The sequence below is a fragment of the Hemiscyllium ocellatum genome, chromosome 12 (genome assembly GCF_020745735.1).
Source record: "Hemiscyllium ocellatum isolate sHemOce1 chromosome 12, sHemOce1.pat.X.cur, whole genome shotgun sequence".
Lineage (NCBI taxonomy): Eukaryota > Metazoa > Chordata > Chondrichthyes > Orectolobiformes > Hemiscylliidae > Hemiscyllium > Hemiscyllium ocellatum.
In genome coordinates, this window is record NC_083412.1 from 60,291,513 (window position 1) to 60,316,290 (window position 24,778).

A 24,778-nucleotide genomic window follows, 5' to 3' on the forward strand; every position below is an offset into this window, starting at 1 on the left:
TAATTTACTTTGACAGTTTGGCTAGGCACTGCACAGTGCAGGACTTGTCAGTTTTAACTTTTGAGCGTGAATCAATTCTTGTTTTCAAGAAACCAAAGATTCAACCTGACCCAGAATAGCCCAAGCTACCCAAAGACAGACTGGCATCAAACTGAAATAATTCAAATCTCCCACAGCCTGTCTTTAAGTTGCTGGTTTGGAGACAAATGTACTGCATATTAACACCCCTAAATTACAAAAAAAAAATTACTGACATCATGTTACTTGGTATCAAAAAGCTAAAGTGCTTCAAAACAGACCACAAACAAGTTTTAATCACTTGCAAAACAAAAAAATCAAGGCATAGAGAAAACAGCAAGACCAGAAAGGTGGGCGACCAAAAGTTTGCTTTAAGAGATGACGGTTGAGAAGGCTTTGTAGGGAGAGTTGCAAAAGTGTAGAAATTCCAGCATAAAATGCAGGTAAAGGTTCAATAGCCAACATGGTGCAAATAAAAGTGTGGATGCAGGAAAATGCCAAGTTTGGGATTGAAAATGTGGATAATTGAAGAGGGACATAATTTCCATTTCAATGAAACTTAGAGAAGCAGAAGTCAGCCTCGAGCCAGTTAGTCATTGTAGATCACGGTCAATCATCTACCTGAACATTGCATTCCCGCATGATTCCCATATCCGTTGATTTCAATAATAACAATGTATCTGTTTAAACTCACTTAATGACAGAGCTAAAGCAGCCCTTTTGAAAATAGAATTCCAAACATTCACTGGCATGGAAAGATGTTCCTCTTCACCTCAGTCCTAAATGGTTTGCCTTTTATTCTGAAGTTCTCTCTCCTGGTTCTAGACCCCAGTCAGGGGAAATCATTTCTCTATCTACATAGTCAGAGAGATGTTCAACATAGAAACAGACCCTTCGGTCCAACCCATCCATGCCAACCAGATATCTCAACCTAATCTAGTCCCACCTGCCAGCACCCGGCCCATATCCCTCCAAACCCTTCCTATTCATATACCCATCCAAACGCCTCTTAAATGTTGCAATTGTACCAGCCTCCACCACTTCCTCTGGCAACTCATTCCATACACATACCACCCTCTGTGGGAAAAAGTTGTCTTTCCCCTCTTATCCTAACCTATGCTCCTGTACGTCAATCCTCTCGCAATGATAGCTAACAACGTTCGCCTTTCAAATTGCTTGCTGCACCTGCGGGCTAGCTTTCAGGGGTGTACGAACAAGGATACACAAATCCCTTTGGGCATCAACATTTTTCAATCTCACACCATTTACAAAATACTCCATCTTTGTTCCTCCCACCAATGTGGATAACCCATACACTATATTCTGTCTACTATGCTCTTACAGACTCACCAACCTGTCTAAATCCTCAGTCTTTTTTCATCCTCTACACATTCTCACTATGTTTTATATCTTTTGCAAACTTTAAAATATTTTAAGTGGCATTCACATCTAAATTGTTGATATATGTGGCAAATAGCTGGGGTCAAAGCATGAATTCTTGTGGTACCTCACTGGTTACAGGCCTCCAGTCTGAAAAACAACCCTCCAACACCACCCTCTGTCTTCTACTTTTGAGCCAGTTCTGTATCCAAATGGCTAGTTTTCCCTGTATTCCATGAGATCTAACCTTGCTCATCAGTCTCCCATGGGGAACCTTGTCAAACACCTTACTGAAGTCCATATAGATCACATCTACTGCTCTGCCCTCAATCTTCTTTGTTACTTCCTCAAAAAACTCAATCAAGTTTGTGAGACATGATTTCCCACGCACAAAGCCATGTTGTCTATCCCGAATCAGTCCTTGCCTTTCCAAATACATGTACATCCTGTCCCTCAGGATTCCCTCCAACAACTTGCCCACCACCGAGGTCAGGCTCACCGGTCTATAGTTCCCTGGCTTGTCCTTACCACCCTTCTAAAACAGTGGCACCACATTTGCCAACCTCCAGTCTTCCGGCACCTCACCTGTGACTATCGATGATACAAATATCTCAGCAAGAGGCCCAGCAACCACTTCTCTAGCTTCCTACAGAGTTCTCGGGTACACCTGATCAGGTCCTGGGATTTATCCACCTTTAACCGTTTCAAGACATCCAGCACTTCCTCCTCTAATCTGGACATTTTGCAAGATGCCACCATCTATTTCCCTACAGTCTATATCTTCCATATTCTTATCCACAGTAAATACTGATGCAAAATATTCATTTAGTATCTCCCCCATTTTCTGTGGCTCCACACAAAGGCCGTCTTGCTGATCCTTGAGGGGCCATATTCTCTCCCTAGTCACCCTTTTGTCCTTAATATATTTGTGAAACCCCTTTGGATTCTCCTTAATTCCATTTGCCAAAGCTATCTCATTTCCCCCTTTTGCCCTCCTGATTTCCCTCTTAAGTATACTCCTACTTTCTTTATCCTCTTCTAAGGATTCACTCGATCTATCCTGACCGTACCTGATATATGTTTCCTTCTTTTTCTTAACCAAACCCTCAATTTCTTTAGTCATCCAGCATTCCCTATACCTACCAGCCTTCCCTTTCCCTCTGACAGGAATACACTTTCTCTGGATTCTTGTTATCTCATTTCTGAAGGCTTCCCATTTTCCAGCCATCCCTTTACCTGCGAACATCTGCCTCCAATCAGCTTTTGAAAGTTCTTGCCTAATACCGCCAAAATTGGCCTTTCTCCAATTTTGAACTTCAACTTTTAGATCTGGTCTATCCTTCTCCATCACTATTTTAAAACAAATAGAATTATGGTCACTGGCCCCAAAGTGCTCCCCCACTGACACCTCATTTACTTGCCCTGCCTTATTTCCCAAGAGTAGGTCAAGTTTTGCAACTTCTCTAGTAGGTACATACTGAATCAGAAAATTGTCTTCTACAGACTTAAGAAATTCCTCTCCATCTAAACCCTTAACACTAAGACAGCCCCAGTTGATGTTTGGAAAGTTAAAATCCCCTACCATAACCACCCTATTATTGTTACAGATAGCTGCGATCTCCTTACAAGTTTGTTTCTCAATTTCCCTCTGACTATTGGGGGGTCTATAATACAATCCCAATAAGGTGATCATCCCTTTCTTATTTCTCAGTTCTATCCAAATAACTTCCCTGGATGTATTTCCGGGAATACCCTCCCTTAGCACAGCTGTAATGCTATCCCTTATCAAAAATGCCACTCCCCCTCCTCTTTTGCCTCCCTTTCTATCACCTAATTCTCATTACTTCCAGATTGGGGCACGAGATAAAATAAAACTGCAGTTAGCACGATAATATGAATTCCCCATCTATCCCAAACAACCTGGAAGTAGCATGCCCCATCAGGCTCTGTTAATGGGTGGAGAAAAGATAGCATCTGGGGTTGAGCTAATGAATGCACAGATATGCTGTAATGGGGATCAAGCATACTAATTTATTTCAGTTTCACATTTTCATAACCTGTTAATCAATTCAGGGAACCTTCTATGTCTTCCACTGTGAAAGCACAAATTACTATTTAGCATCTGTCATTTCTTAATTTCATTATTTTGAACTCTGCTGTCTCTGCGATGCAATGAAGCTACCCTTGTGTTTGCTAATCTTTTCCTTTTTACATATCTATAGTTACTTTCACTATTCACTTTCTATTTCTTGCATTTTACATTCGTATTCTCTTTGTCTCTGTCAATTTCTTAGCCCTTCTCTACCAAATTCTCCTCCGCCTCATGCTTGCAACTTGATACAACTCTTCCTTTAATCTAATATGATCTTTAAATTACCCTGTTATTCATGACAAACTGGGTTTTCTTGGTGGGATTTTTTTTTGCCTTGAAGGATGCTCTTCGTTGCCAACTAAGCATAGCATGAATTCTTAAAACATTAGCTATTGCCTATCTAACACCGAATCTTCTGATGTACAATCTTCATACAATCATAATTGGCCATGTTTAGACTTAAGACTTTTGTTTCAAATTGAACTACATTTTTCAAACTTAATGGTTAAATTCTACCACACTTTAAAATATCATTCTTTGCAACAGAATTATTAATTAGCCCTTTCCAAGTGCAAAATATGGTTCTAAATAACCAGTGCCACAGTTGATTCCTCAGGATACTGTTCCAGAAAGCCATATTTTTTATTTTAAAAAATCCATTCATGGGATGTAGGGGTTTGTTGATGAGATCAGCATTGATTGCCCATCCCCAGTTGCTGTTGAGAGAAGGTGGTAGTGAACTACCTTCTTGAATCACTGCAGTTTATTTGCTAGAGGTAGACCTACAATGCTGTTATGGAGGGAATTCCTGGATTTTGACCCAGCAACTCAAACATATTTCAGGAACTCTTGTTCCACAGCACTGGTGCTCATAACATTCATCCAGTCTACGTAGATTGAAGTCACCCATGATTATGACATTTTCTTGCTACATGCACCTCTACTTTTCTGATTTATACTGTGCCCCACAATACCACTAACATTTGGTTCTTACTTTCACCAAAATTTGGCCCATAATCTATTTTGCCCTGGCATTTTAAGTGCTCATCTAGTTGCTTCTTTAATGCTGCAAATGTACCACCCTCCACCAACCACTCAACAGTAGGTTCAGTATTTCTGCCATGCTCTGGGTGATTTTTTTTGTCTCAAATCCCCTCTAAATTACTTACTCCTCACTCAAAAGTATGCCCTGTGGTCTTAGAGATGCCTGTCATGGGGAAAACAGTCAGAAACTCTCCTATCTTTGTCCCCTCAATTTTGTTTACCTCAATCAAGTGTGTCAATAGCCTTCTCTGCTCCAGGGAAACAACCCCTGTGTATTTAGTCTCGACTCAAAATTAATACAAAATCTCCTCCACAACCACGCCTTGTGGGCGGAACGGTGGTACAGTGGTTAGCACTGCTGCCTCACAACGCCAGAGACCCGGGTTCAATTCCCACCTCAGGCAACTGTGTGGAGTTTGCATGTTTTCCCAGTGTCTGCATGGGTTTTCTCCGGGTGCTCCGGTTTCCTCCCACACTACAAAAATGTAGGTGAATTGGCCATGCTAAATTGCCTGTGGTGTTCAGTTAAGGGTAAATGTAAGGGAATGGGTCTGGGTGGGTTGCGCATCGGCAGGTCAGTGTGGATTTGTTGGGTCAAAGGGCCTGTTTCCACACTAAGTCATCTAATCTAATCTCTCCAGTGCAATCATGTCCTTCCAGTAGTGTAGCAACCAGAACTGCATACAGCATTTCCTCTGCAGCCTAACCTATGCTCTACAAAGTTGCAACAAGATTCCCTGCTCCAATATTCTGCAACACAGTTAATGAAAGCAAGCATGCCTTCTTCAACAAACTATTTTCCTGTGCTGACACCTTCAAGGATCTATCGACTTGTACACCAAAGTCTCCTTGTCCACCTAGGGATCTACCATTCATTGTGTAAATCCTTCCCATATTAGACTTCCCAAAATGCATCACCTCACACATGATTAAATCGTTCTGCCCAATTTACCAGCTGATCAATATCAGACTGTAGCCCGAGACCATCCTCCTCACTACCAATACCAACACAAATTTGTCTCATCTGCAAATTTACTAATTATGCCTTAGACATTCACATTCAAGTCATTAATGTACATAACAATCTGTCCCAGAACCAATCATTGTGGTACACCACTGGTCATATGCTTCCAATCTCAAAACCAACTCTTCACCGTTAGCCTTTGTCTCCTACTTGAGAGCCAATTTTGGATCCAGTTTGCCAACTTGCCTAGGATCCCAATGGCTTATCCTTTAGACCAGCCTGCCACGTGGGACCTTGTCAAATCCATGTAAACCACATCAACTACACTAGCCACATTAAAATATGTAGTCGCACATATAACTTCATATTATATATAATGTAATTAAAATGATTCTGAAACGCTCCAATAAATCTGCTAACCCTGTTGAAACACTGCCTTTCCAAGTGCTGATTCATCCTGTCCCTCAGAAATCTTTCCAATAACTTCCCTCCATGATGTCAGACTAACTGGTCTGGAAAGACCTGGTCTATCCCTGCTGCCCTCATAGAACAAATGAACCACATTAGCTATCTTCCAGTCATCTGGCACTTCAGCCATGACTACCAAACTATTAAATATATCTGCTAGGACCCCAGCAACATTCTCTCTCTCCCCCCCCACTCGCAGTCTGGGATATAACTTATCAGGCCCTGGGGATTTATGTATCTTTATGCCCATTAAAGCATCTAAACACTTCCTCCGCATTAATCTTAGCATGGTCTAGAACCTCACCATCCCAACAGAAATTTCCAACTCCAATGGCTTTCTCTCTCGTGAATACAGATAAGAAATATTCATTTAAAAAGCTCACCTACGCCAGCTGACTCCTTCTACAGACTGCCCCCTTTATCTCAAATGCCCCTGGTCACCCTCTTGCTCTTAATATACTTATAAAATGCCTTGGGGTTTTCCTTAATCCGATCTGCCAAATGTATTTTGTGACCCCTCTTTGCCTTAATTTCAGCAAACCTCTACACACACTATACATCTGAACAGCCTCCCAATTTCAATGCTTTGCACCTAACATATGCTTCCTTTTTTAAAAAATTAATCTTGCGATATCTCTTGACATCCATGGTTTCTTGGACTTGCTGTGCTTGTCATTCATTCTTAGAAGAAAGACGCTGGTCCGGATCTCTCTCTCAACTATTTTTAAAAGACTCTCATTTTCCATATAGACTCACCTTAATGAGCTGTTCCCAGTCTGTTTGCTGATATTGAAATTGGTCTTTCCCAGTTTAGACACTTAATTTCTGTACCAGCCTGATTCCTTTCCATAATTACTTTGAAGCTTAGTGTTATGATGACTATCCCCAAAATACATGCCCACTGACAGTTCAACCATTTGACTGGCTTCACTTGTCAGCACTGCCCCATTTCTAGAAGAACTATTTACATACTGGTTCAAAAACCTCTCCTGGATGCACGTGAAAAACTCCACAGTCTAACCCTTTCACACTAACTCAAGTTACATGTTAGCAACACTTAAATTCCCTACTAAATTCCAAAGTCACTTGCATTTCTGATTTGCCAAAGTATCTGCTCCTCTCTCTCTCTGTTGGGAGAGATGTACAATAATCTCAGCAAAGTGACTGCCCCTTTTTAAATTTCAAAGCTCTACCAAGGTGGCCACATTTGAAGTGCACAAGCCATCCTCTCATTACTACAGTGATGGTCTCTTATCAATAAAGGAATGTCTCCACAGCTCTTACATCCCCATCTATCATGCCTGAAACTTCTATATTTTGGAATGACAAAATGCCAGTCACAGTCAGAGTCATACAGCACGGAAACAGGCTCTTCAGCCAAACTTGTCCATGCCAACCAGGTTTCTTAAACTGATCCAGTCCCATTTGTCTGTGTTTGGCCCAAATACCTCTAAACTTTTCTTATCTATGCATCTATCCAAATTTCTTATCTATGCATCTATCCAAATGTTGTAATTGAAAATGCTTCCACTGCTTCCTCTTGCGCCTGATTCCATATACCCACCATCTGTCTGAAAAAGGTCGTCCCTCAGGTCCCTGTTAAATCCGATCCTCCTCAACTTTAACCTGTGCCCTCTAGTTTTGGATGTTCCTATCCAGAGGAAAAAACCTTGGTATTCACCTTCTCTATGCCCCTCATGATTTCATAAACCTCTATAAAGGTCACCCCTCAGCCTCCTACATTCCAGGGAAAACGTCCCAGCCTGACATTTCCTTGCAACTCAAACTTTCCAGTCTCCATCACATCCATGTAAATCTTTTTTGCACTCTTCCCAGTTTAATAACATCTTCCCTACAGCAGAGTGACCAGAGTTGTATGCAGTACTCCAAAAGTGGTCTTACCAATGTCTTGTACAACTGTAATATGACATCCCAATGCTTGCATTCAATGCTCTGACTCATGAAGGCAAGCATGCCCAATGCCTTCTTTACCAACCTGTTGATCTGTAACACCACTCTCTGGAACTATAGTCCTGTCCTTTCTTCAATTATGTTGCCAAGTGTGACTACAACAATTTAATATTCCCACATGCTGATCAATGCTCCAAGTTCATCCACCTTGCTACTCAGACACCTTACATTGGACATAATTTAGCTTTACTGTTCTCCTATATGCCTTATGTTCATGTCTTTTCCACGTGCTGGACTGTCCCAGTATTTTTTCTAGATCTGACTAAACTATGCTCGATTTTACATCTGCTGTGCCCAACCCACCTGCCAAACTAGTTTAAAACCTCCCCAACAGCATGAGCAGACAACAAAAATATTGAGCCCATTCAACTTGTACAGGACTCAACTGCCTCACAAACTATCTCACTGATCCAAAACTCTAAAGCCCTCCCTCCTACGTGATCCCTTTAGCCACGTGTTCATCTGACCTATCTTTCTATTCTTAGCACAAGCACTGGAAGTATTCAAGAGATTACAATATCAATAATCCTCTTTAATCTACTACCCAACTCTCTCAATTCCTGTTTCAGGACATTATCTTTTAACCCATGTTGTTGGTGCTAACACATACCACGAATGCTAGACATTCACCCTTGCTCTTCAGAATGCTCTGCAGTTGCTTGGAGATATCCCTAACCCTGGCACCAGGGTGGCAACATATCAGAGTTTGTTTGTCTGCCACTTTCTCTTACAATTGAGTACCTGTCACTAAAACTCTCCTAATCTTTTTTTTGCCAGCATCTAATCACACAACAAATTTGCCCTAGCCAGAAGGAAGAGGTCATAGAGTCACAGAACAGTACAGCATGGAAACTGACCCTTCGGTCCAACTCGTCCCTGCTGACCAGATACCGTAAATTAATCTAGCCCCATTTGCCAGCACGAGCCCCCATCTCTTCTCTAAACTCTTCCAATTCAGCTAACTATCAAGATGAGGTGCCAGAGGACGTTATGGGGGCTGGTCCAATACAACATTTAAAAAGGATCTGGATGGGTATATGAATCGAAAGGGTTTAGTGGGATATGGGCCAAGTGCTGGCAAATGGGATTAGATTAGGTTAGGATATCTGGTCAGCAGGGACAAGTTGGACCAAAGAGTCTGTTTCCATGCTGTACATCTATGACTCTATAAATGGTGAAGTTGTACTAGCCTCCACCACTTCCTCTGGCAACTCATTCCATACATGCATCACCCTCTGTGTGAAAATTTGCCCCTTCTTTCCCTTCTCAAATTAAACCTAGTTTTGGACTTCTGGGGAAAAGACCATGGCTATTCACTCTAACTATGCTGCTCATGATTTTATAATCCTCTATAAAAGGTTACTCCTCAGCCTCCCACACCCTAGGGAAAATACCTCTTGTCTATTCATCCTCTGTCCATAGCTCAAACCCTCCAACCCTGGTAATATCCTTGTAAACCTTTTCTGAACCCTTTCAAGTTACAAGAAACTTCAATTAATATATTCTTCAATAATCACATTTTTTAAAATTGTGGCAGTCAGTCTGTGAGGATTATTTCATTGAATTTTCTTTTACTCTCTGGTCTTTTAGATACATTCATTTTAAGATTAAAATAAAAATAATAAAGGACGAAAAAACAAATAAAAAATAAAAGATTTCTTCTGCAAAATTTGGATTTATTCAAAAGGCCACGCACACAATGGCATCGAAGGCCACAGGTTCCCCATCCCACCCTAGGACCTTACCATTAAGTGTGTAACTTCTGCCCTGATTTGCCTTTCCAAAATGCAGCACCTCACGCTTATCTAAATTAAACTCCATCTGCCACTCTTTGGCACTCCTGTCCATCTGATCAAGGTCCAGCTGTACTCTGAGGTAACCTTCTTCACTGTTCACTATACCTCCAGCTTTGGTGTTATCTGCTAACTTACTAACCATACCTCCTACGCTCACATCCAAATCATTCACATAAATGACAAAAAGCAGTGGACCCAGCACTGATCCTTGCAGCACACTACTGGTCACTGGCCTCCAGTCTAAAAAGCAACCCTCCACCACCACCCTCTGTCTCCTGATTATAAGGAAAGAAAGAGATAAGTTTTATGGAAGCTGTTGAAAGATGAGAGGGAGAAGAGTCAAAATAATTGAAGAAATGAGTTTCAAACAACATCCACACTGTCAAAGGCATTGTTCTAAAGAGGTAACGAGCATAGAGGAAGTACCAAAGGTGGAGGAATGCAGTCATTGGAAGTTTGTATAGTTAAAGAAGATAAGAGAGGAACAAGTTTGACAGATTTAATCATATGGATGCCACTTAAATTTGAGACACATGTAAACCATTGGCTGAGGGTCAGCAAATCATAGATGACTTGGTGGAGGACAGGATAATAAATTTCAGCTTATTCAAACCCTGTCAATCATGAAAGATGAAGATAGCAGAATGGCCAGAGATGGCTAAGGCTAAGTAGGTGATGAGCTAGAACAGGGAAAAATGCAAGCCAGCTAACCGAGACAGAAGTACGTCAACTCTGTGATAAGACAGCATATGAACAAAATCTCCATTTAAATCAAGTTCAGGTGCGGAAAGATTGAATAACACTTATTTCATTAATGAGATGTGGGTGCTAATGGCTGGTCCAGTATTTACTGGTCAGCTGTAAATGCTAAAAGGTGAACTGCCTTCTTAAACTGCTGCAGTCTATTTGCGAGAACTACAATGCTAAAAGAGAGGGAGTTCCAGAATTTTAACCCTATAACAATGAAGGAACAGCAACATATTTCCAAGTCAGGATGATGAGTGAATTGAAGGAGGACTTACAGGTGATGGTGTTCCCACATATCTGTTGTTATTGTGTCTAGATTGCAGGGGCTGAGTTTGGAAGGTGGTCCGTAAAGATTAGATTCCATACAGTGTACAGGCCCTTCGGCCCAACAAGTCCACACCAACCCTCCGAAGAGTAACCCACCCAGTCTCATTTCCCTCTGAATAATGCACCTAACACAATGGGCAATTTAACATGGCCAATTCACCTGACCTGCACATTTTTGGACTTGTGGGAGGAAACCCATGCAGACACGGGGAGAATGTGCAAAATCCACACAGGCAGACTGTCACCCAAGGCTGGAATTGAACCTGGGACTCTGGTGCTGTGAGACAGCAGTGCTAACCACTGAGCCAGCATGCCACCCTAGGAGCCTTAGTGAACTTCTGTATTGATTCTATTGACTGCTACTGAGTGTCAGTGATGTAGAGAGTGATTGTTTGTAGACATGGTGCTAATCAAGCAGACTGTTTTGTCCTGGATGGTGTCAAGCTTCTTGAGTACTGTTAGAGCTGTACTCATCCAGTAAGTGGGAACAATTCCACCACTTGTGCCTTGTAGATGGCGGACAAGCTTTGGAAAAGCAGGTGGTGAATTAATCTGTCATTTCTAGCCTCCAACCTGTCTTTTATAAGCCAATAATTATAAGACTAGTTCAGTTTCTGGTCAATGGTAAACCCAGGATGTCGATAGGTTAGATAGTTAGACTCTGTCTTATTAGTGATAGTCATATTATTTGCCACCAATCAGTTCAAATCTGGATATTGTTGAAGTTTTGTTGCATTTGGACATGAAGTGCTTCATGGTGATAAAAACAATGACTGCAGATGCTGGAAACCAGATTCTGGATCAGTGGTGCTGGAAGAGCACAGCAGTTCAGGCAGCATCCAAAGTGCAGCGAAATCGACGTTTCGGGCAAAAGCCCTGATGAGCCCAAAACGTCGATTTCGCTGCACTTTGGATGCTGCCTGAACTGCTGTGCTCTTCCAGCACCACTGATCCATGAACTGCTTCAGTATCACATTCATCACCAATGGTGCAATTGTATAATAATTAGTGTATATCCTCAGTTCAGATAGGGATGGAGGGAAGGTTATTGATGAAAGAGCTGAAGATGGCTCCGGCTAGGACACCACCCTAAGGAGTACTATGGCGATGTCCTGCAGCTACGATGACTGACTTCCACCAATCACAACCCCTTCCTTTGTGCTACGGATGACTCCAAACAGTTTGGAGCAGTTGTTCAGGAGGGAATAGAATCAACCTTCAGGCTGCTGTTTATGCTTTAGGGACAAAGATGAAACCTGTAGCTAATGAAAATTACAGCTCTTCCAAGCTGAGACCAGAGAGAGAACAGAAAGGCCAAGATAGGTGATGGAGGGATAGCTTAGTTCTCAATGCATATATCAAACGTAACCTCTTGCGTTTGGACAAGGTAATGACTTAGAGTGCCAGCAAGGATATAAGAAAGGAGATGGGGTGGGCAATGAAGGATGCATTGTAAAATGACTCCAGGGGAACAGAGAGTGAGTGAGAGGATGAGTTTCGGAATTTTATGGAGGAAGTTAGAAAGATCTACAACATTATAACATGCAGTACAGGAAGAAGGCAGAAACTTAGGTCAAACAAGGTAGTCTTTATGAAGCGAGCAGCTTTGGGTTATGAACTGGATGCCCAAATGTAATCAAGTAATTTGTTGTTCAGAGAACTTAGGCAGGTGTACAAACAAACAGCACCAACAATGGAGCAGAGTTTGTCAGTAGAAAACAATAATGATAACTTCACTTTTTTCTAACATTAAGCTGGAAACAATGCTGAGTTGGAAGCTGAGCTAATGAAGGCAATAGATACCTGTTTACTCCTAAACTTCAGTTAATATGTGCAAAACTCTGCTTTTCAAAACACCTGCCTTGATTAGAAATGCTGTTTGTCTTCAAAAAGATTACATTTGATCTCAAAATTGTTTGCAGAGGATCAACTTGTTCATAAAGATCAACTGTTTCATAAAGACTTGTTTTGTGAGTTTGTGACTGAATAAAAATTCAAAGGTACTACACACTTTGTTTTAACGAGGGCATTATCAAGTGGCATTCTTGATAAATCAGCTTAGAAGCTTCGTTTGGCCAGAGTTTACTGCAGTTTTGCAAACTTCTCGATCAGCTGGAACAGTTGATCAACTGGCACACTCCTGGTCCCATCGGTTCCAGTTTGTAAAATGATTGCTGTAGATGAAAGACTGCATCCTGATCTAAGCTTTGACTGTCCATTACCCTCATCCTTGCCCAATTCGACTGACTCTTCTGTTCCTCATGTGCCAAATTCAAAGTCAAAGACTCCAGGACTAGATTCATCTTGCATTTGCATCCTTCTCCAGTCATATGTTCCCAGTTTACCATTGCTCACACTAGATCATTGGGGACTTTTGTTCCATCAACCTCAATTGACATGACCAGAACTTTTAACATCTTGGCCTTCGTCTCAAACCCTCTACCTACTCACTTCTATCTTTTATCCTTATTCATATCCCTCAAAAGGCTGAGAGCTGAACCATTTACCATGCTTTCCATTCCTGACTACTGCCACACACACACACACACACAAAAGAGCCGAGGCTAATCTCTCTCTTCAATTGTGAAGCAACTCATGAACATTCCTAACAAATTAAAGGCAATCATTTTATCAAGTATTGAGGGAGAGGGAAAGACCCTTCCAAAAATGGGGGAGGAGAATAACTTATACCTCAAAATTAATATGAAGCACAAACTTTGAAAGTATTTGGCACAGATGAAGGCCTGACTATTACGCCTGTGCTGGCTATCCAGTTTAAATCAACCCTTTGGCTCTTCATCCATAGATATCAACTTGATGTTGCAACCTGTAGGCTGGGAGTTTTATTTTTTAAACATTATGAGGATTTCTGTCTCCATCACAATTTCAGGCATCAAGATCTGGACCCTACTACCCTCTTGAGTTCTTAACTCTCCTCTAACCATTCCACCAATTTCCTTAAGTCTATAGTCTCTGGTTATTGACCCCTCTGCTTCCTTTCCACTGTTAGAGTATTTTATAAATTTGAGCACCTTAATTAAATCTCCCCTTGGTTTGCTTTGCCTCAAGGAACATCTCAGAATTTTTTTCTCCTCGAAACTAAAATTCCCCTTTCTTGGCAACACCCTTAAATCTCTTCTACTCATGCTCTAGTGTGATCACATCCTACCTGTAATATGGTGACCATGAGAATTCTCAGTATTCTTACTGCAGTGTAATTAGTGCTTTAAATAGCTCAAGCATAACTTGATAGTCAAAAAAAGGAAGAATACCACCTTCCTTCTTGACCACATTAAGTTATGCTTCAGGAATCCGGGAGCATAATATCCCAAGGTTCCTCTATTCCTTCCATGTCTGAATTCTATCAACTACTATGTATTTTCTTGCCTTGCCTGCTGTCCCAAGATTACCTCCTTACACTTTCCTGGATTGAATTTCATACCACTTTTCTGACTTGCTGACGAATCCATTGATATCTTCCCACAGTTGACAGCTATCTTGCTTGCTATCAATCACACCAACGGCAACAAGACCATAAGATAACAGAGCAGAATTGGGCTATTCAACTCATCAAGTCTGCACCACCATTCGATGTGTTTTTCAACCCCACTCTCTAGCCTATCTCAAAGATACAGAGTGATTTGGACTTCTGTGGCAATGAGTGCGACAGATTCATCACTGAAGAAATTTCTCATCTCAGTTCTAAATGGTCATCCCTTTTCTGAGGCTGTGCCCTCAGGTCCTAGACTCTCCCTGTAGTGGGAGCATCATCTCTCTGTCCATGCCTCTGGCATTCTGCAAGTTCGAACATTTTCAGTCCTCCAGCAGCAAGCCTTTAGCAAATGATTGGAAGGTTTTCATGGCAATGCAGCTGAACATTTAGGATTTATGTATTAAACAATGTCAAAAACATACAGATTTTTTGTAAACAAGGTACCTTTCATATAGCAAACAATCCCAAGTCTTTCATAAAGACATGACAAAACAATGGATTCCAAACAAAATATTTTGAAATGACTAACATTAGAGAGAACAGGTTGGTTTAACAAACCTTGACAGAGCCTGGAAGACAAAGATTTAGCCAGGACTATCAGACAATAGGACCAAGGCCACCCACTGACAGGGTGGAGCATAGTGAGACAAAGGCACAGTGTGTTCAGGTACGAAGTGTTTCTTATCACCCTTTAAAAAAAGGCATTAAAACAGCATACTCTCCCATTCTCATTCTCTGCCAAAGTCCTGGGTGCTCCAGGTGAAAAAGTGTAACTTGTTTAACTACATACTGTGATATAATTTACAAAAAGCAGACATTATCAAAAACGGGACTGTATTTATAAAATAATGCTGCTAGATTATTATAGCATGTTTAAGTTAGCTATCTTGTTTATCTAAATCTCAGTTTATCGACTGAATCCTGAATGAGTTCATCTGCACTAGCATGACACTACACACATACTGCAACATGTTGGAATGCTTTTTTATGTTCAGGCAGCATATAAATACAACTTTTGTGACAATTTAAGAAATAATGGGGATTATGATCACATGAAAACAGACTGGTTGAAGAGTAGGAACAAAGGGAACTTAGAACAGAAAGACGTACTAAGTGTCTTTCCACCAGACACTGCACTAAGGCTTCAGTTATTAACTAACACTTGTATATATCATCTGAACTTATTCAGAGAATATCAATTTGTGCTATTCAAATCTAATCCGTAGACTTTGTTAGCAAATTGCAACTGAAACTATGAAGGATTACAGACAGCCACTGACAAACTAGCAAGTTGCAATTTCCTGATAAATTGTGAATAAACTGAAGCAATGGACCCAAGACGCAGCAAAATGACCTTTGAATGCACGTGGACGTCATAAGAGGCAGGAATGAATAAAAAGGCAAATAAAATCATTGGTTTTCTATCTAGATATTGAATACAAAAGCAAAAACATAACTTGTAAAATGCTCCGATTGGTTTACAATTAGAAAACTGTACACATTTGGGTAATCCATTGTAGGAAGAAAAATGCAATCACAAAAAAGATGTAGCATAATTTCACCATTATACTACAATGAAGGAGCTCATATAGTTATCAAGAAAAGTTTAAGAATTGACAAATTTTTTTCCGTAAGAACCGAGAAGTGAAACTGAGGTCTGCAAGATTATGCAAGTTTATCACAGGAAATAGTGCACTCATTTCCAGCGGTCAGCAGGACAGTGATGATGGATCAGAAAAATACTCAAAGGGATAAGCTTGAAAATTGAATTCTGTGCTACAAACAATTTTGTTGTACTGCGCAAAGATTCTAATTAGAAAGCTGCTTGAAAGAGGAATATTAAAGTGTATGCGAAATGAATATCAAATGAGTTTTGCCAATGGTATTTATATGGAGAAAATCACTGGCCAGTTCCTGTCGTAACTTCTTACAATTATACAAGATGTTATAAACAACATTACTAATAGAATTTAGTTAACAATCCATGTCAGCCCCCAATCCAAACATCATTCACCACCGCAAGTAACATAATGGTACAGATGTTATTTTGGAAAACCACCTGCAATCAATTGAGAAACACTTTAGCCCAACTCTCTTCAGTATCAAACTTTTGATTAAGTTAATTTTCATGTAGGGAACAAATCTGCACAGCAAGTCAAATAATGCTCATTATATTTGAATACTTCATTAAGCAAAATATATAATCAAGAAAATAACAGCACTGTTCGACAGCTGAATATCTCATTGGGGTTTAAAGATTAATAATCAGCACACAGCTTGTGCCAACATTTGTCAATTCAACAAAGTAATTTGTCTAACAGGCCTTTTATATCGAAGTAACACCATCTGCTCTTAATACATTGATCATGTGCAGTGGCAACAGCATGACCAGACTTGACAATGACAGGGAATTTTCCCATCAAATAATGCTTTTTAGAATCTAGATTCCCTATTACAATACCAAATATACTAAAATAATCAGTCTTTATTTGGTGTTAGTGCAGCTTGGTTATTTTACATAATTAAGTAGCACTATACAGACCTTGGGACTGTAAAACTAGAAAGCTGATGTAATTTTGTTTGTTGATTTCAGCTTCACTGCAGTTGGCTTAATAAAAAGCAACTTTTTAATACTGCTTTTAATCTTAAAAGGGTTATACAGTGCAAACAGGCTGCATTCAAAGACACATTAGACAGATCAGTCATATGTGCATGCTCAATGCTGCAACAGACTAAGTTTAATTGTGCTGATATAAAAAAATGTGATTTAGTTCAACAGCACCTTTCACCATGAACAAGACATCTAAAGAATTTTGAAGTTATTGGATTTGAAAGACTGACTCTCTCCACAGATGCTGTGTTTTGCTTTTTATGTTCAGATATGCTCAACAGCACTGTTTGTATGTCCAAGTGCTTTATAGTCAATAAAGTACATTTAATTATCCTGTAGGAAATACAGCAGCCAATTCTCATTCAGTAAATTCCCACAACCAATCTGTTTTGTGATGTTGATTAAAGATTAAATAATTAAGTGATTTTTAAAAAGATTTGTAGCTCAGTTTGAGGTTCTGGATGTAAGTTAGCTTGCTGAGCTGGAAGGTTTGTTTCCAGACGTTTTGTCACCATACTAGGTAACATCATCGATGAGCCTCTGATGAAGCACTAGTGTTCTGTCCCACTTTCTATTGATGTGTTATGATTTCTTTAGGTGAGTGATGCCATTTACAGTTCTTTTCCTCAGAAGATGGTAGATGGTGTCCAAATTGGTGTGTTTATTTCCGGTTGTTCTAGAAATTGTCGTGCGTGTTTCTGTTTGGCTTGTCCCAGTCGAATTAGTGTCCTTCCTCATCTAAGGATACTAGTGATAGGGGTCATGTCTTTTTGTGGCTAGTTGATATTCATGTATCCTGGTGGCTAGTTTTCTGCCTGTTTGTCTGATGTTGTTTTTGTTATTTTGAAGCGCAACCCACCCATACACTTACCCCTTACCTAACACCACAGGCAATTTACCATGGCCAATTCACCTGACCCGCACATCTTTGGACTGAAGGGAGAAAACCCATGCAGACACGGGGAGAACGTGCAAACTCCACACAGTCAGTCGCCTGAGGCGGGAATTGAACCCGGGTCTCTGGCGCTGTGAGGCAGCAGTACTAACCACTGTGCCACCCATGTTCCTTCATTGTTCCTTAGTGCTGCAGTGTGTGGTGGCTCGATGAAATAACGCAGCTTAATTTGTGGGTGTTGGGATGATTGCTTCCATAGTTAAGTATTTGGTCCGTGTGTGTTGTTTTCCTGTAGATGCAGTTTTGAAGTTCTCCATTGAGTGTTCGCTCTACTGTGACACCTGGGAATGGCAGTTTGTTGCTGCTCTTCTCCTCTTTTGTGAATTTTATGCCAGTGAGGATATGATTGATGGCGTTGTAGACTTCCTCTAAAATGTTTAGTTTGATGACAACAAAAATGTCATCCACGTAGTGGATCCAAAATGTGGGTTGGATAGTTAAGAGACCTGTTTTACGTATCTTTGCATAACTAATTTTGCTAAGAACCTGGATATTGGTGATCCCATGCGTGATCTGTTGATTTGTTTGTAGGTCTTGTTATTGAATGTGAAGTGGGTGGTAAGGCACAAACAGACAGAAAACTAGCCACCGGGATACATGAACGTTAACTCACCACAAAAAGACAATGACCCACTATCACGAGTATCCTTACATACAGATGAAGAAGGACACCACTTTGACTGGGACAACACATCTATCCTATGACAAGCCAAACAGAGACATGCATGAGAATTCCTTCAAGCATAGAATTGCAACCGGAACTCTATCAACAAGCAGATCAACTTGAACCCCATTTACCATCCTCTGAGAAAAAGAACTGTAAATGACATCACCCAAAAAAACCAGGACACAAATAGAAAGTGGGACATACCACCAGCCGTTCACTGGAGGCTCACTGATAAGGTTACCTAGTACAGTGACGAAACGTATGAAAACAAGCCTTCCATCTCAGCAAGCAAACTTACACCCAGGATAAGTAAATAGCCAAGGCATTAAGGACATCTCCTCTGCCATTAGATCTTTTGCACCTAAATAGGCAGGTGGCCTCCCTTTAACATCACGACTGAAAGATGAGCCCTGTTACAGTGCAGTACTTCATCAGAACTGCATGAGAGTGTCAGCCTTTTCTTTCTTCAGGTCGTGATGTGAGGCTTGAACACAGAACGCTGTGGCTCAGATGATATTGTGATGATGAGGCCACAGCTGACAATAGTGAGAAGGGACAAATTCAGTCACTAAGCTAAAACAGGGAGAAAACTTAACAGAAAAAGCCAATAAAATGAAACCAGCCCAGTAATTTTCCAAAAGAGGAATAAACCACTGCCTAAACATTTCATACGCTTCAATGTGTCTGGATGAAGAACCTACACTTGAAAGGACAACTTGTGTGGCTTGCTATTATCACCATCCAAACAGTAAAGCAAACACTAGGGGGTAATTAAACACACAAATGAGGTCTTGCAAAGTGTCCAGAAAATGATCCACATTTCCGAATGTTTGGATTGAATCTTAATGAATTATCTAGATGGTCAAAGCCATCCAAGTAAGAGTTCATTAAAGTAGTAAGCCATTGGTCATGTTTTTAGAAAGAATGAGAAGTTCAGTAAGATGGCAGAGATTAAATAATATACAATGTTAGCAAAAGGTCATACAAGTAGTTCTAGCAAGATCTGAGAAGTGATATGGAAAGCCAAATGAAAGAGGGATCTGTTGCACTTGAAGAGGAAAAGTATCTGGAAGTTAAATGGTTACAGCCACTCCACACAGAAACTGCACAATTTTAAGTGTAGAAACAAGGAAGTGAAGTAATCGCAGCTCAATATGTTTAACCACCAACAACAGGACACTGAACAAAAACAATGAATTGCATATAGGATGGATTTCAGCTACTTTTCACATAGTAAGGTCAAGGTGACCTGCCCCACCAGCAAAAGTATTGTCAGTAAATAAAAACAATAGACATATCAGATGGTAGCAACAAGATGTAAAGTTCCTGCTGCTGAACTGTGCACCGCATAGTGTTTTAAAACATTAAAACGTAGAAATTAATCTTAATAAAAGGGCGATTAAGAGTCTAACATTAAAATGAGGTTTTTAAAAATAACTTATTTTGTATATCTATGTTCTTACTCCAACTGTTATGTTTTAGAGATAATGGCCTGGATCTTGTTGTCAGCTGGCAAGAAATGGAATGATTACAAAAACAATAAGGTTGCAAAGTTGCAAACATTTCAGCCAACAAGGATGACTGGAAAATCATATATTATCATAATCATATAATCCTCTATGTAATAGTGAAGAAGATGCGGGAACAGAAGGTTGAGCAGTAAGAAACTGGAATATGTAATGTAAGCAGTTGGAATTGTAACACCTTAATGTTCTCTAACCTACATCAAAAATGACAGGAGATGCTGGGCATTCAATCCCTGCTACCAGTTGCAAAACCTAATTCAGCATGCAGTTGCATACAATCTGACTACTGGAGTGCGGGATGGTGACAGCACATAACAGTGAAAAAGGAACAATGAAGCATGTTTCAAAATAAAGCAATATCATTTGCTCAAAATGACAACGAACCTCTGGATGTCACTGGATTCGCGAGCAATGTTAAATGATGCCATGAACATGGATTTAACCTAAACATATCGCACAAGTTTGTTTAACTCAGGAAGTGCAGTGTTAACTAGAAACTCTCGAGTGAGAGAGAAAAGAGGAGCTGACATTCCCTCCAGTCACCCCGGGTGTCCGATAACGACACAAAGGTCTAGGAAATCCCATTAGATCAGCAGTGTACACCTACAGGAGGAGGGGGAAGCGGTGAACACACATGAATTCTGGCGAAAGGTGCTGCAAGTTTAAAAATAACACACCCTCACAGCTGCTATCGAGGGTGGAAGTACCTGCCGACTCCGCTAGAAGGAAGAGAAAGCGCCGGTGTACACGTACCACAGAATAACTTTGTTGTTAATGTCTTTCCTGTAGGGGAAAGGCGAGGAGATGGAGGTGTCCGGCTGCAGCTCACGGCTGAGCCCAGTCTCCAGCAGCGGCTCCGGGCGGTGAGCCCAACACGGTAAAGTCTGAATGTCGACGATGGGGGAGCGGGCCCCCAGGGGATCCATACCGGGGGAGGCGGCAAAGACACTTCAGTCCCCCTGTGGTGGGGGGGGGGAAGCCGGGCTCCCGGACAGAGACCCCGGTCCCGGCCCGGCCTGCCTGGGCTCACGGGGAATACTCTCTCCCTCTCCCTCTGTCTGTGAGTCACGGGCCGCCCACCGGGAAAGCTCACTCAGCAACCGCTACCGGAAGTCGGCGTCGTCCCCTACGTCACTTCCTCTCTGTTCCAGGTCGTGGTTGTGGGAGATGTACGGTGGGGGGGGCGGGGCTCTGCTCAGACTCGATCAGCAGATGAGGAGGAAGTGGGTCAATGCTCCTAGGGCTCCGTCTGGGTTGTTCCCTTGGGCAGTGAGCTGCTCACCCTCACAGTGAGCCCCCCCCCAACCCCAACCCCAACCCTCACAGCGAGCCCCCCCCAACCCCAACCCTCACAGCGAGCCCCCCCAACCCTCACATCGAGCCCCCCCAACCCCAACCCTCACAGCGAGCCCCCCCAACCCCAACCCTCACAGCGAGCCCCCCCAACCCCAACCCCAACCCCAACCCTCACAGCGAGCCCCCCCAACCCCAACCCCAACCCCAACCCTCACAGCGAGCCCCCCCAACCCTCACAGCGAGCCCCCCCAACCCCAACCCTCACAGCGAGCCCCCCCAACCCTCACAGCGAGCCCCCCCAACCCCAACCCCAACCCTCACAGCGAGCCCCCCCAACCCCAACCCCAACCCTCACAGCGAGCCCCCCCAACCCCAACCCCAACCCTCACAGCGAGCCCCCCCAACCCCAACCCCAACCCTCACAGCGAGCCCCCCCAACCCCAACCCCAACCCTCACAGCGAGCCCCCCCAACCCTCACAGCGAGCCCCCCCAACCCCAACCCTCACAGCGAGCCCCCCCAACCCCAACCCCAACCCTCACAGCGAGCCCCCCCAACCCTCACAGTGAGCCCCCCCAACCCCAACCCCAACCCCAACCCTCACAGCGAGCCCCCCCAACCCCAACCCTCACAGCGAGCCCCCCCAACCCCAACCCTCAGTGAGCCCCCCCAACCCCAACCCCAACCCTCACAGCGAGCCCCCCCAACCCCAACCCTCACAGCGAGCCCCCCCAACCCCAACCCTCACAGCGAGCCCCCCCAACCCCAACCCCAACCCTCACAGTGAGCCCCCCCAACCCTCACAGCGAGCCCCCCAACCCCCACCCCCCCCCACCCTCACAGCGAGCCCCCCCAACCCTCACAGCGAGCCCCCCCAACCCCAACCCCAACCCTCACAGCGAGCCCCCCAACCCCAACCCCAACCCCAACCCCAACCCTCACAGCGAGCCCCCCAACCCCAACCCCAACCCCAACCCTCACAGCGAGCCGTCTCCAGGGGTGAAGCCAGCGCCGCGGGCCGTGTTCACATTCAAACTGCTGGACTTCCACAGAATCACCTGGTTGTGTCTCACAGCACAGCGCTGTGTGGCAGGAACGCTGCGCTCAGGAGCTCATACATTAAGTGACACATCTATCCAGGCTGCATGACCGGGGAAAATGCTTGTGGGTAGAAGATGAGTTTCGTGTGTTGCTGAAGAACACTAATGGCCGAACGTTGAGGCTAAGTCACAGAAATTAAACTTTTGAAGCTCAGCTTGCGGGATCTCTGCATCTTTACAAAAGTGAAGTAACATGGCTTGCAGCTAATAAATGTGATACAGAAAGGGAAATTATTTTAGCTTTGTGTCACATGCAGTATTTTGGTTTTGTTAAAAGTGATATTTGCTTTTTTTTATCACACTCGACATTCATTTATATTTTTTGTGTGGTTCATTCATCTCTGGAAGGATTGCAATACCAAGTTCCGCCTGTTAATCACTAGTAGGTTCAAAATACCTTGAAGATCATGGTGATTTTTTTCAAGAATTTGAGATTTAGGTTCAGAAGTTGTAGAGTATACTGAAATGTTACATCACAAAAGGTCATTTGGCTGATGCTATTTGGGCTGGCCTTCTGAAAGAGAAATTCTCCTCTTTTACCACTCCTCATAGCACTCAAATTTTTAAATTTTCAAATAATGTTCAGTTCCCTTTTGAAAGCATCGATTGTCTCCCACATTATCAGTCAGTGCATTGTCTCCATTATTTTTGTGAGTTACTTTAAATCTAGGCCCTCTGTTTCTCTGGAAACTCTGGAATAGTTTCTCCCTATTTACTGTGTCTAGTCTCCTCAAGATTTTGAATACCTTGATTAAATCTCCTCTCAACCTCCTGTTTTCCAGGCCACTTTTCTGTGTAACTGAAGCTCCTCATCACAGAACCATTCTCATGTATGTTTCCTATACACTCTCTAATACCTGCATAAAATTCACCAAGTTTAGTGAAGGATACAATTTCCTAGGTTTTATTAATAAAAGGCATAAAGAACAATGGTGGTGGAGGGTTACATTCAGATTGGAGGCCTGTGACGAGCTATGTGACACAAGGATCAGTGCTGGAGCCACTGTGTTTATGATTTGTATGTGAATATAGGAGGTATGGTTAGTAAGTTTGCAAATGACACCAAAATTCAAGGTGTGGTGGACAGCGAAGAAGTACAATGGGATCTTGATCGAATGGGCCAATGGACTGGGAAGTGGTAGGTGAAGTTTAATTTAAATAAATGTGAAGTGCTCATTTGGAAAAGCAAATCAGGCAGGACTTATACCCTTAATGGTAAGACCCTGTGGAGTGTTGCTGAATTAAGAGACCTTGGAGTGCAGGTGTATCATTCTTTGAAAGTGTAGTTGCAGGTAGGTAGGATAGTGAAAAAGGCATTTGGTATGCTTGCCTTTATGGGTCAGTGCATTGTGTATATGAATCAGGAGGTCATGCTGCAGCTGAACAGGACATTTGTAAGGCCACTGTTAGAATAGTGAGTTCAATTATGGTCTCCCTCCTTTAAGAAGGATGTTGTGAAACTTGAAAGGATTCAGAAAAGATTTTCAAGGATGTTGCCAGAGTTGGAGGTTTTGAGCTATTGGGCGAGGCTGAATAGGCTAGGGCTCTTTTCCCCGGAGCATTGGAGGCTGAGGGGCGACCTTATAGAGGTTTATAAAATCATGAATTGCATGGATAGGGTAAATGGACAAGGTCTTTTCCCTGGGGTGGAGAAGTGCAAAACTAGAAAGCATTGGTTTAAGGTGAGAGGAGAAAGATTTAAAAGGCACCTAAGGAGCAACTTTTTCACTGAGGGTGGTGCGTGTATAGAATGAGCTGCCAAAATGCTGCGAAATGGGATGAGATAAGGATATGAGATAAGGTTGGCATGGATTGAGTTGAACTGAAGAGCCTGTTTCTGTGGTAAATATGACTAATAGAAAGGAAATCCTAAAATCTCCTAAAGTGACATAAATAAAGGGGGTTAAGAAGAGTGCGACTGATTAGGGTCCAAAAAGGCCATTTATGCACGTGAATGTTAAATTTGTTTCTACTTTTATGTGCAGCACTTCTGGAAATACACAAGTATTTCAAATAGACTGCAAAATATTTTTGGCGATTATCAGTGACAAAACAAAACATTAAATAATACATTTGTAATTCTCCCTGCCTGGGTGTAGTAAATTATTGATCATATTTCGAATGAAAGATGTAAGTATTGTGAGACTTTTTGAAGTTGAATGGATTAAAGTCAGACTGAGATGGAGCTACCCTTCGCTCTGACATCGAGTCATCCAGTCTGACTGAGTGAGTGACTGTCTCCGCGAAGCTTCCGGCATTCACAGGGCGCTGCAAGTGAGGTGAGAGAGAGGGGGGGGGGAATGGGGGGGAGAGAGAGGGGGGGG

At 42.3% G+C, this 24,778-nt stretch overlaps 2 protein-coding genes across 3 annotated transcripts in view; one reads left to right on the forward strand and one right to left on the reverse strand.

Moving 5' to 3' along the window:
* gdap2 (ganglioside induced differentiation associated protein 2) overlaps positions 1 to 21,184 on the reverse strand; it is a 72,573-nt gene extending 51,389 nt beyond the window's left edge. Inside the window, exon 1 of the mRNA XM_060833598.1 lies at positions 20,813 to 21,184. Coding sequence (XP_060689581.1) covers positions 20,813 to 20,985 — 173 coding nt within the window. The 5' untranslated portion in view covers positions 20,986 to 21,184. The remainder of the gene's footprint in view (positions 1 to 20,812) is intronic.
* A 3,499-nt stretch (positions 21,185 to 24,683) lies between these two features.
* Positions 24,684 to 24,778, forward strand: part of wdr3 (WD repeat domain 3) — a 64,412-nt gene continuing 64,317 nt past the window's right edge. The window contains exon 1 of one of the 2 annotated variants that reach the window (XM_060833082.1): positions 24,684 to 24,733. The gene's annotated coding sequence lies outside the window, so the exon portion shown is untranslated. The remainder of the gene's footprint in view (positions 24,734 to 24,778) is intronic. The other variant, XM_060833083.1, reaches the window with a different exon arrangement.